General features: G+C 43.0%; 1 protein-coding gene across 3 annotated transcripts in view; it reads left to right on the forward strand.

Annotated features, from left to right (window-relative positions):
• Nucleotides 1-12,270, forward strand: part of ino80d (INO80 complex subunit D) — a 106,996-nt gene that overhangs the window by 70,510 nt on the left and 24,216 nt on the right. For all 3 annotated transcript variants that reach the window (XM_033024350.1, XM_033024349.1, XM_033024351.1), the window contains one exon: nt 5,767-5,991. In XM_033024350.1, coding sequence (XP_032880241.1) covers nt 5,767-5,991 — 225 coding nt within the window. The remainder of the gene's footprint in view (nt 1-5,766; nt 5,992-12,270) is intronic.

A 12,270-nucleotide genomic window follows, 5' to 3' on the forward strand; every position in this document is an offset into this window, starting at 1 on the left:
TAGCTCTTAACGAGATCTGGTAATGTTGACTGCACACTCACTGAGCCATATTAACTTCTGGTTTCACAATGTATTTTATAAATACTCATCTTTTTAATGAAATCTTCCCACAAGCCAGTCTCTCCATTTTTCAGTATAGCTTCTTCAGACTGAAAATTCCCATGTTTATTGTGCTGCTCCAATTCTGAATTGACTTCTTGTCGTCCCAGAGTCTTCCATAACCACAGTCCTTTCACCAACTCCGATCCTATGCTCTGGAGAAAAATACAAAGTGCTGGAGTAACTTGGCAGATGAGGCAACATCCCTGGAGAAAATGGATAGGTGATGGGTGAATCGGGAACCCCCCTCATATGCTCTGGAATTTTCTCCTCAAACCTGTCTGTATTTCTACATTTCTCTTACTTTAAGATGATTCATGATGTTTATGGTCATCATTGCTCATGCAGAGCTGCCAAGTAGTACGGATTTTCCGTATTTTGTACGGAAATACGATAAGAATACAGATGTACGATTTTGCGTTGTTAAATACGGGTTGTTTAAAAGTCCGTATGTAACAATGCAAAATCGACCATAGATAATAGTAAACGAGGTGCAGGGGGCAGATGGGAGCGGCCGGGATCGGCCCGACTTCCTATTTCGTTGGCATGCCACTCGCCAATGGAGGGGTGGTGGCTCGGTGGGGTTGACTTGGGAGCTTGCTGCTTGGAAAATGCAGGGATGTGGGGGGTCATGCTGTACCTCTGGGGATTGGAGCAGATTAAATCTATTGGTGTTTTGGGTTTCAAGATCTGGATGATTGTTTTTGGTCTGCCGCGGTGCTTGGGGTTAGGGGGCTGGGGTCTCTGTCTCGTTCTTTCTCTCCCTTGCTCTCTCTCCCTCTCTCGCTGTGTCTCTCTGTCTTTCGCTCTCCCTCCCTCTCTCTCTCTCCCGCTCCCCATCTCGTCTCTCTCTCGCTCTTTCACTCCTTCTCTCTCACCCTCTCGCCTCGGCATTCCCGGAATCATTTGCCGTTTTGCTGGGAAGGCTGCATTGCGGTTCCTTCCTGTTGGGGGAGGGAGCCCTGGCCCGGGGCAGCTCCTGGTCCGTTCCCTCCGCGGGTGCCGCCTGGCCCGCTGAATTCCTCCAGCACTCTGTGTTTTTTGTTTGGCTCTGGAGTTGAAGGTGGACACGGGGTGGGGCTGGGGTGGCTCAGCGGGGGGGGGGGGTGGGCGGTGGCTCTGGAGGGGGGGGGAGTGGGTGGCGTTTCGGGTCGAGACCCTTCTTCAGACAATCACAAGTACTCTCACTGACGAGAGTTCAGTCTGGGGAGGGATCTCGACCCAAGGCGTCGCCCGTTCCTTCTCTCCACAGTCACTGCCTGTCCCACTGAGTTATTCCAGCTTTTTGTGTCTATCTTCAATTTCAGAGTTAAATAAAAAACAGTGCTGGAGGAACTCAGCGGACTAGGCGGCATCTGTGGAGGGAATGGATTAGGAGTTGTTTCAGGTCAGGGTTCTTCTTCAATAGGAAGGAACTGCAGATCAGGCATGATATTCTTCCGATTTAAATCGGAATTCCGATTTTTTTTGTTTTCGTATTTGTCAATTTTTTGTGCCCAATTATTTGGCGGCCAATCAACCGCTATCTCTAAAGGGGTTGCGTCCAATCACCGACCAGTTTCCCTTAAATTTCCCGTCCAATCAACAAATCGGTCTCCTCCTGTCCAATCAACCGCACATTAAAAAATAAAAAAAATCGCACCGCGTGGAAATACTGGAATGCTCTGACAAAACTTGGCAGCTCTTCTCATGTTGTTAACATAATTTTTCTGATAACCCCCCAATGTGAACAATCTTGATTGAATTGAAGATGCCATATGGTAACATTGCTCTCTGTTCATTTCTCCTTAGATATCTTCTTTCTCTGAAAGCTGTAGTTACTTACTTACTGCCTATTATGCCTCCTGGCATGTAGGGCAGCAACGAAGGTCCTCCACTCAGTAGTGTTGATTCCTTCAGTAGCTGTTTCCATAACATATTTGTTTTACGAGACAGGGTTGTTAACCCTGTGCTCAACCTCCAACCTGGAGGACCAGTGGATCGCTCTTCGTCTCGCCTCTACCCTTCAACCTGTCCAGCATGGGAGACCCTAACAGGCGATGAATCTCCCGCTGGCATAGCTCTAGGAGTCACTGAGACACGCAAGCTCCCCGACCACGACAAGGTTGCAATCTGAAAGCTGTGCTCTTTGTTACATTCCTGATTCCTGACTGTTCATATGTTAATCTTGGCTGGTGTAGAGGCGTTTGTGGTTTCAAAGACTTGAGCACCAATCTAGGCCAACACTTCAGCAGATTAATTAGCTGTGCTGGACTAACAGAGGATTAATTGTTCAGATGACATGTTAAACCAGAGTCCTCCTAGGTAGACATGTGAACTTCTGTGACTAAGCAGATTAGTTCTTTGGTAAATAAACCAGTTGGTTCTCCGAGATAATATTTATCCCTATACCTTGATCATAATTAAGATCTGCTCACTATTTCAGGATATTGCATGCACATTTGCTGCATCAATCAATCAATCAGTTTTATTCATCACATATAAGTGCAGTGAAATGAATTTGCCAGCAGCGGTACAATAAAAAAAAGAACGCACAATACACAATAAAATTAAACACAAACATCCACCACAGCATTCTTCACTGTGGTGGAAAGCACAAAGTCCAGTCAGTCCTCCCCAATTGTTCCACCGTGGTCGGAGCCATAAACCTCCGTAGTCGCCGCTACGGAAGGCCCGATGTACAGGCCCCTTCGCCGGGATGGTTGAAACTCCGACGTCAGGACGGTCGAACACACTCCGCGGCTTGGAGGTCCTGAATCGGAGCTTTCCTACCACAGACCACGGCTTCAGGATGTTATCGGCTGTGGGCCGGCGGTCGGAGCTCTTCTCCGGCAATCCCTAGCTAGTGAACCCAGGCTCCGCAGACTGCAGCTTCAGGCGACCAGAAAGACGCTACGGCTCTTTGGAGACCTCTCACGACCATAGGAGACCTCTCACGACCCTACAGGCGACCCCTGGCGACATGTCGCGGGTGACCTCTCACATAGAAACATAGAAAATAGGTGCAGGAGTAGGCCATTCGGCACTTCGAGCCTGCACCGCCATTCCATATGATCATGGCTGATCATCCAACTCAGTATCCTGTACCTGCCTTCTCTCCTTTAGCCACAAGGGCCACATCAAACTCCCTTTTAAATATAGCCAATGAACTGGCCTCAACTACATTCTGTGGCAGAGAATTCCAGAGATTCACCACTCTCTGTGTAAAAAATGTTTCTCTCATCTCAATCCTAAAATATTTCCCCTTTATCCTTAAACTGTACCCCTTGTTCTGGACTTCCCCAACATCGGGAACACTCTTCCTGCATCTAGCCTGTCCAACCCCTTAAGAATTTTGTAAGTTTCTATAAGATCCCCCCTCAATCTTCTAAATTCTAGCGAGTACAAGCCGAGTCTATCCATTTCTTCATATGAAAGTCCTGACATCCCAGGAGTCAGTCTGGTGAACCTTCTCTGTACTCCCTCTATGGCAAGAATGTCCTTCCCCAGATTAGGAGACCAAAACTCACGACCATAGGAGACCTCTCATGACCTCCCACGACCATAGGAGACCTCTCACGACCTATCACGGGTGCCGGCAGTCGCCTGTAAAGGTCGCGTAAGTGGGACAAGCCCTTAAGTTAATTGACAAAATTTCATTTACCAAAATTCAAAAACAGATCCTTGTGTGCACAAATTCAAATCAAGCTTTCTACCTTCCTTAATAAAAATAAAGAAAGCTGTACTTGGTGGACTGACACTTTCATTTTTTTCTTTCTTTCCTCAATGCAGTTTTCCATCATTATTTCTGAAACATTCTTTTCTCTTTGTCTCCTGGACCATTCCCTTCTCCCTATTTATTTTTCCTTCCATCTCTCATTGCACCGGAAATGCCAGGTCAGGATTTTCATGGATAATCTCGTGTGATGCTCTCTTTTAACACATGGACTGTCATTACCTTGCAATTGGGCACTTTCTTATTGTAGAGTAGGTGGTAGAATGGCAATTAAAACTGAACGCGTTTTTCAGTATCCCCCCCCCCCTCACAGACAAATGTAAAGACCCAGTGCTGTACAGTAAATGTTGTTCATTTTATATAATCTCATTTAAACATGCCAACTGCCTTGGATTTAACTCTTAAAGGACAAAACTAAACCATTGGATTTTCAGACCCGAAGACTCAAAAGATAAATGTAATTTCTAAAACTTTGACACAAGAATGTGCTTCTCTCTTTCTTCCTCTCTGGACTCGTTCCTTCCACCCCATCCCCCAAAATAAGTTAGAGAAATATCCCAAAACACAGTTATATATTTATAATAACTAGACTGCATATTTATTCATTACTTCATTAATATAAAATCCTTATCTCTCACCACATTTCTGAGGAACTGGATTCAAGTAAAATTCTAGAATGCTGTTCACGGACTGACATTCCAGTATCCTGAGGGAACCATGTATTGCTGGAGACACCATCCTTCAGTGAGATGTTGAAACAATAACTCCTGTCGCCCTCCATCACCACTCTAATGTAGAGGTGCTCCCATAGCACCGATCATTGGTCCTTCCCAACCTAAAGACACATTGACTTATTGGTTGTGGAATCTTGCTGCTTTTAAGATCTGGCAATGTTCAAAGTGATTCCTATGTTTACCCAGATAATTCCCTGTTTTTCCGCAATAACCTATTGTAATATGTCTTTGAGAGATGTGATGAAGCACTATATAGAAACATAGAAAATAGGTGCAGGAGTAGGCCATTCGGCCCTTCGAGCCTGCACCGCCATTCAATATGATCATGGCTGATCATCCAACTCAGTATCCTGTACTTGCCTTCTCTCCATACCCCCTGATCCCTTTAGCCACAAGGGCCACATCTAACTCCCTCTTAAATATAGGCAATGAACTGGCCTCAACTACCTTCTGTGGCAGAGAATTCCACAGATTCACCACTCTGTGTGAAAAATGTTTTTCTCATCTTGGTCCTAAAAGATTTCCCCCTTATCCTTAAACTGTGACCCCTTGTTCTGGACTTCCCCAACATCGGGAACAATCTTCCTGCATCTAGCCTGTCCAACCCCTTAAGAATTTTATAAAAACACACATTTTCAGTATTTTCCTGTCTGTGGGATCCTGTGATTTTGGATTATTAGAAAATATGCACAAATCAAGCCAGATAACAGTAGGACGTTAGTCACCCAACACCTTCCATAAAATGCATCATTTTATTTGATCATGATTGCTAAACGTGACTCTGCAAGGGAATCTATCCCTTGAGGTTTGTCCATGATGATCCATTTGAGTTGGTCTGTGCAAAAGGACCCAACTTTGGGACTGTTCTCTTTGTAATCCATTGAATGGAGCCATACAACAGGAGAAACTCTCAGGCTCTTCCATTACAATAACCAGAGCCACAATTTTAATTAATTCCTTTGGGAGATATTATGTCAAAAGTCTAACCCTGTGCACAAAGTGAGGTTTAAAAGAAGACTGCATTAAGTTATAACTATGAATTAACAAAGTGCCATTTAGTGGGGACACGTTGGCAACTAGTAGATTGATGTCTTTTACCTGGCCAACTGAACAACGCAGCATTGTTTTCTGCATTGGCGCATTGATGATCACTCAATTTTTGTATGCATGGGTTTCTCTGGAGGCAAGGTTAAACTTTGATTCTGTTCTTTTGTGCAGGTCCGAAGATGAGTCACGGAGTACAAGAAGGTTAAGAGTGACACGACTCTGCACTTACTTGCAGCACAGATACTCGCAGCTCTGTCATGTGGAGCGAGCAGCGGCACGCCAACAAAGATGTCGGCACGCCTTCCGGAGGGCCTTGCTGCAGGCAGCCAGCAACGAACCTGATTACACCGGGCAGTTGCTTCGAGACCTCAAAACAGGACCCCCCATGCAGACCAGGTCAGCTACTGTGCCTAGGGATAAAATAGCTCTTTATCACAAGCTGGCACATTTAGTGGAAGCAGGGGGTGTCTGTTATAACCATAATGGTCAAAAGTAACGATGTGATTTCATCAATCTGAAGCTTGTAAGATACGTTTATTGCTCCGGTGGTCTAATAGTGTCCCTTTAAACAGACAATACTCATTTTAAGTTTTGTGTCAAGTTTTAAGATTTCGTATCTTGCCTTCTACATCAGATTGTTTGAATCTTTTAGGAAAGGGAGCTCTTTTATTTGAAAGTGGTGCCGCGGTGTATTTCTCTCTCAAACGCTTTGAAAGGTAATTGCTCCTTGTTCCCTTCCAGCTAATGGATTTGAAATTGGCAACTTCAGTTCCTGCAAAAGTTCTTAAAAGTTGAGACATTGCTGTTTGGTATTGGGCCGGAAGGTGTTTATGCTAAAGTTTTCCGGGCAGTGTTTTGTTTGGATAGTCATGGAGCTGTTTTGTTTATAGTTCCTCAAAGTGCAACAGCAATCCCAATATTATTGCCATTCATTGGGGAATTTTTCAAACACTTTTACTAGGCCCACAAAGAATGAGTTTTATTTATTTTCAAATGGCGTTGATGTAAATCATCTGGTATTTGACAATGTAAGGTCTCCTGAGCGATAGCTATAACAAGAGACAATGATCAGACTTTCCGAGCAAAGCAGAGATCATAGTTAATGTAAGAATGTCTGACTTTGGGGGCAGCAGTGGGCCGCATAGCCGCATTGACCCTTCTCTACTTAAGATCAAGACCAATGCCGTGTTATATTGTTTTACTGCCCATTCTTTCAAATATGTTGATTCCCATAGTGTGAAAATTTATTGATCTTGGCCTTGAATATACTAAAAAAAAGAACAACCACAGTCCTTTGAGACGGTAAACGTCTCGTCATATTTGTAAATTTGTAAATTGCTGACGCCTTTTCACTTCGTCATTTCAAAGTTTCAGATTCTGTAGCAACAGGAAAAGACCTTTGGTATCCACCCAGTCCATCACTCTCAATCTTGGATGTCGCAATCCAACACAGAAACATAGAAAATAGGTGCAGGAGTAGGCCATTCGGTCCTTCGAGCCAGCACCGCCATTCAATATGATCATGATTGATTATGCAAAATCAGTACCTCGTTACTGCTTTTTCCCCATATCCCTTGATTCTATTAGCCCTAAGAGCTATACCTAACTCTCTCTTGAAAACATCCAGTGAATTGGCCTCCACTGCCTTCTGTGGCAGAGAATTCCACAGATTCACAACTCTCTCGCTGAAAACGTTTTTCCTCATCTCCTAAATGACCTACCCTTTATTCTTAAACTGACCCCTGGTTCTTGACTCCCCTGACTTCGGGAACATTTTTCCTGCATCTAGCATGTCCAATCCCTTAAGAATTTTATGTGTTTCTAAGATATCCTCTCATCCTTCTAAATTCCAGTGAATACAAGCCCAGTCGATCCATTCTTTCATCATATGTCAGTCCCGCCATCCGTGAATTAACCTGGTGAACCTACGCTGCGCTCCCTCAATAGTGAGAATGTTCTTCCTCAAATTAGGGGACCAAAGCTGCACACTATACTCCAGGTGTGGTCTCACCAGGGCCCTGTATAACTGTAGTAGGACATCCTTGCTCCTGTACTCACATCCGAATATGAAGGCCAACATGTAATTTGCTTTCTTCACTGTCTGCTGTACTTGCATTCTTATTTTCAGTGACTGATGTACAAGGACACCCAGGTCTCGTTGCACCTCCCCCTTTCCTAATCTGACACCATTCAGATAATAATCTACCTTCTTGTTCTTGCCACTAAAGTGGATAACCTCACATTTACCCACATTATACTGCATCTGCCCACTCACCCAACCTATCCAAGTCACTCTGCCGCCTCATAGCATCCTCCTCGCAGCTCACACTGCCATCCAGCTTCGTGTCATCCACAAACTTGGAGATGTTACATTTAATTCCTTCGTCTTAATCGTTAAAATAATATATAAATAACTGGGGTCCCAGCACTGAGCCTTGCAGCACCCAACTAGTCACTTAGCTCATAGAGCAACCCTCTCATTCCTCAAATATTGAATGTCCACTGTAATGACTCCAGGCCAGGGTACAAAGATCAAAACTGCTCGTGGTATTCCGGACTGGAGATCAAGTCCCATATCATCTCAGCCAGGTCTCCTTATTTTTAATTCCAACAATACATGTGTGGTCCAAGATGAACTGGCTGATTGGATCTAAAATTGACTTGGTGATAGGAGGCAGAGTGTGCTAATGAAAGGTTGCTTTTCTCATTGTGAACAGTGATGCATTGAAGGGATCGGTACTAGGACCCTTGGTCGTAATGTATAATAACATCTTGGATGCATCTTTTAGAGGTATGATTAGTAAGTTAGCGGATGACATAAAAAATAGTGGTGCTGTGGATGGCAAGGAACTTTGTCTCAAGCTACAGCAGATTATAGATTATTTGGAAAGTTGGGCAGAGTTTTGGCAGATGGAATTTATCCTGACAAGAGCAAAGTAGAGTCAAACAGTTGTAGGACATATATACAATAAATGGTAGGGTGCCAAGGAATGTTGATGAATAGAGGGAACTGGCGGTTCAAGTCCATAGTTCCCTTGAAGTGGCAACATAGGTTGATAGGATGGTGTAGTCAAATGGCATGCTTGCCTTTATGGGTTGAGGTGTAAAAGATAAACGTTGGGAAACTTTAAAGCAACTTTGCAAAATTCCAGTTAGACCACACATGAATGTGCATTCCTGGTCACCAGGCTCTGGGAAGGATATGATTGAGCTTTAGGGAGTGCAGAGGAGATTCACCAGGATGATATTTGGACTGGAAGACTTCAGTTATGAGGTGAGATTGCAAAGGCTGGGTTTGGTATCTCTGGAGAGGCGGCTGAGGAGTGACTATAAAGGACTATATAAAATTATAAGAGGCGCAGATAGTCAGAATCTTTTTTCCCTATCCAAAACAAGCAGACATTGGTTTAATGTGAGTGGAAGGAGTTTTAAAGGGAATTTGAAAGAAACTTTTTATTTTCCATAGAGTGGTTGATATCTGAAACTCACTGCCAGAAGAGGCGGTAAAATCAGATATATTCACAATACTTGAGAGACATTTGGGCAATTGCTTCGTCAAAGCATAGCAGACTATTTATTTGTTAAGTATACTTTCTGTTCAGCTGCTTTCCTTCTTTCTACCTCTAGGTGTACTGATCATTGGATGAGGTTTTGCTTGTTACTTAAAACCATGAATAGAATATAGTACTTGGCATGGAACAAAGCATTGTACATTTCTCACATGGGAAATATGCATCTCAAAACATTTAGTTTTTTTTTCTTAGAATACATAAGTCCAACCAAAGCTTTGATTAATGGTTGGGTGGGAGCCATTCAGGTTAAATGATTTGACGCATGTCCCAGTGCATTAAGCTTGTTGAACTTCCAGTTAGCATGTCTTTATTGTAGCTTTTAAACCGCTTAACATTGAGGTGGAATCCAGAAGTGCTATAGTGCATTATGTTTAGAAAGTTTCTCTGTCTGCTGTGTTAAACTACTTTGAAAGTGGCAGTTTAGTGTTTCAGGTTAGTGCAGATGTAGTGAGTTGGTAGCTCCAGTGGTTGTATAATTGATTCATAGAAGGACCAGTTTTTGAGTTTCTAACTTAATTCTGAACAACAACAGGTGCCTGGGAAAGGATTATACATGAATCAGGACTTCTTAAAGTTGGACATGTCCAGTTCTAGAATTTCTTCCAACTGGCTAGGACTGATTGGGGATTGTGCGAATCACATCTACCTCGTTTTTTTAATCAGGTCCCCAGAACGTCCTTGCCCAGATTCATATTGAACAGCTAGGTCGTAAGCAGCACGGGGTCTTGTTGAATATCATTCTCACAGGAACGCGTGACAGTTGGTTAGGCCTTGTCCCCAGGCGAACCAGCTGTGGAGGAGCTTGAGTTTGTGACTACCCTTGACATTTGCAAACATTAAAAAACTATTAAAGATGAAATATGCTATTAAAAGTAAATTATTTCTTAAAAACACTGGAAAGCACTTAAAAAATTAACTACAATTAAATTAACTCAATTAATTCAGAGTATAAATTGTTTGTAACTTGCCAATCTGCTTTGCAGTTATGCCTCTCCATTTAAATGAATGGAATTGCTGAACTTCTGCCAGATCTAACTTGGCGCTGCCAGCTCTAACTTGGCGGTGATTCAGCAGGTGCTAGGAAACTGCAAAAATCTGCAGTCCAGCAGCAGAGCAGAATGACGGCGACCATTAGGTCTTCAGGGGGACAGGACAACGTGCACTCACAAGAGACTTCAAATTTCCCTCAAGTTATGGAAGTAAAAGTTGACAGATCCACTCACATGTTAGGTCATAAATATTTATTTTACTGCCCTTTTAATCCTTCTTCATTAATCAAGCCCAACAAGAAAGATTAAATTAAAGTGCTTAAGCTTATTCAGTGCTCTGTATATATAAATCAGTGAGGCATTTATTGAATGCATTGATATGTATGATGTTGCATTTTTCATTGAAGTGGTATGCGCACAAAGAAGTTCTACTCGGATGCTGAGCACAGATAATTAATGTAACAGCGAGGACATTAATTAATACAAGACATCGAGTAGCTTGATTACTGCATGCTGGAAGAGTACCAGGTCCATGAAAGGGTACACCAAAGTTTCATTAATGTGTGAACACAGTTCGTTCAAATAAACCAAAATATTATGTACATTATGTAATAGTCCACTATAATGAAGATAGTTATGAGATGGGCTAATAGAGGAGAAAGGTTAGTTAAACCCAACACATGCATCCTTCTCTGTGGTATAATTTTTGTGGATAGCTAGTTCCAGATAGAAAACTCAGACTTTATCTTTCTCAGGGCTGAAACATCATGCCACATTAGAACTGGTGAGAGGTGATGGTCTCAGTTCATCAGAAGATTGGTAGTGAGGCAGATGGAAACTTGGAGATTTTGACTTGTAGGAAGATGCAAAGCTATAAGAGTGTGTAACCAAGTCAAGTTTACCAAATAGCAAATTGCAATCAAACCAGGGAGGGAGAAACTAGAAGGAAGTAGAATGGATCGCAGGGGGCAAGATGAGAGTGACCTTTTCGAGAAAAAACATTGAAGAATAGAACAAGAAAAGAAAGTGTGGGGATGGATGGAAGAGGGAGTGATACATATAAGGCTTGCCAAGTATTGACTCCAATTCTGAGCACCGCACTTTAGGGAGAAGTATGCTGGAAAGTACCAGGGATGAGAAACTTCATTTGTGTAGAAAAAGGCGCGTGAAGCTTTAAAACAACATTAATGGGGGATTTAGCAGGGGTTCAAAATCTTGATGTGATAATGCTTCTGAATATTTACTCTGAGAAGGTTCCATAACAAGAGACCAAGGCTTGGTTAGTAAAAGTTCCAAAGGGTGAATTACTTTTGTTTTACCTTCTTGGTACTTCGGGTTTGAGGATGACTTAGAGAAATGGAAGAAGGCTGTGTGTGATTTCATTTGATATGATGCAGCCCCCTAGACACACTTTCACACCTGTCTGGAAATATACACTTTTTTTCAGCTCGTCTCTTCTCTCCACTTTACTCTCTCCTTCCCCTCAAGCATTTCATCTTCTTCCAACCTCTTCCTTTACCGTTTCCCTTAGTCATTAGTTGTAGGAGCAGAATTAGACCATTCAGCCCATCAAGTGTACCCGGTCATTTATTCATGGCTGATCTATCTTTCCCTTTCAACTCTTCTGCTGCCTTCTCCCCATAACCCCTGACACCCATACCAATCAAGAATCTATCAATCTCTACCATAAAAATATCCATTGACGGCCTCCACAGCCTTCTGTGGCAATGAATTCCAGATTCGCTAATCTCTGACTAAAGAAACTTAGCCTCCACAACCTATTCCCTTCCACCCAGTTCTCCTTCAGCTTCCTTCTCCTTCACCTTTTCCTTCTCCAATCACCCAACCCCTGCACCTTACCAGGGTCTCCAGTTTGCAGCAGCCTCCACCCTCTCATTCTCCAGTCGCAAGCCACTCCAAAGCCATCAACTATACTTCCCCCACCCTCCCATCCAACATGAGGTGATGGACTTCAATCCTGCCTTCTGGCGATGAGTGGTTCAGATTTTGAATGACTGCTTAGAGAAATGGAAGAAGGCTGTGTGTGGAAATATATATTCAGTAGTTGCTTTGAATTGAGAACAGAGTAATTAGTTAAAAGCCAAGGAGATGTC

This window comes from Amblyraja radiata, chromosome 7 (assembly GCF_010909765.2).
Source record: "Amblyraja radiata isolate CabotCenter1 chromosome 7, sAmbRad1.1.pri, whole genome shotgun sequence".
Taxonomy (NCBI): domain Eukaryota; kingdom Metazoa; phylum Chordata; class Chondrichthyes; order Rajiformes; family Rajidae; genus Amblyraja; species Amblyraja radiata.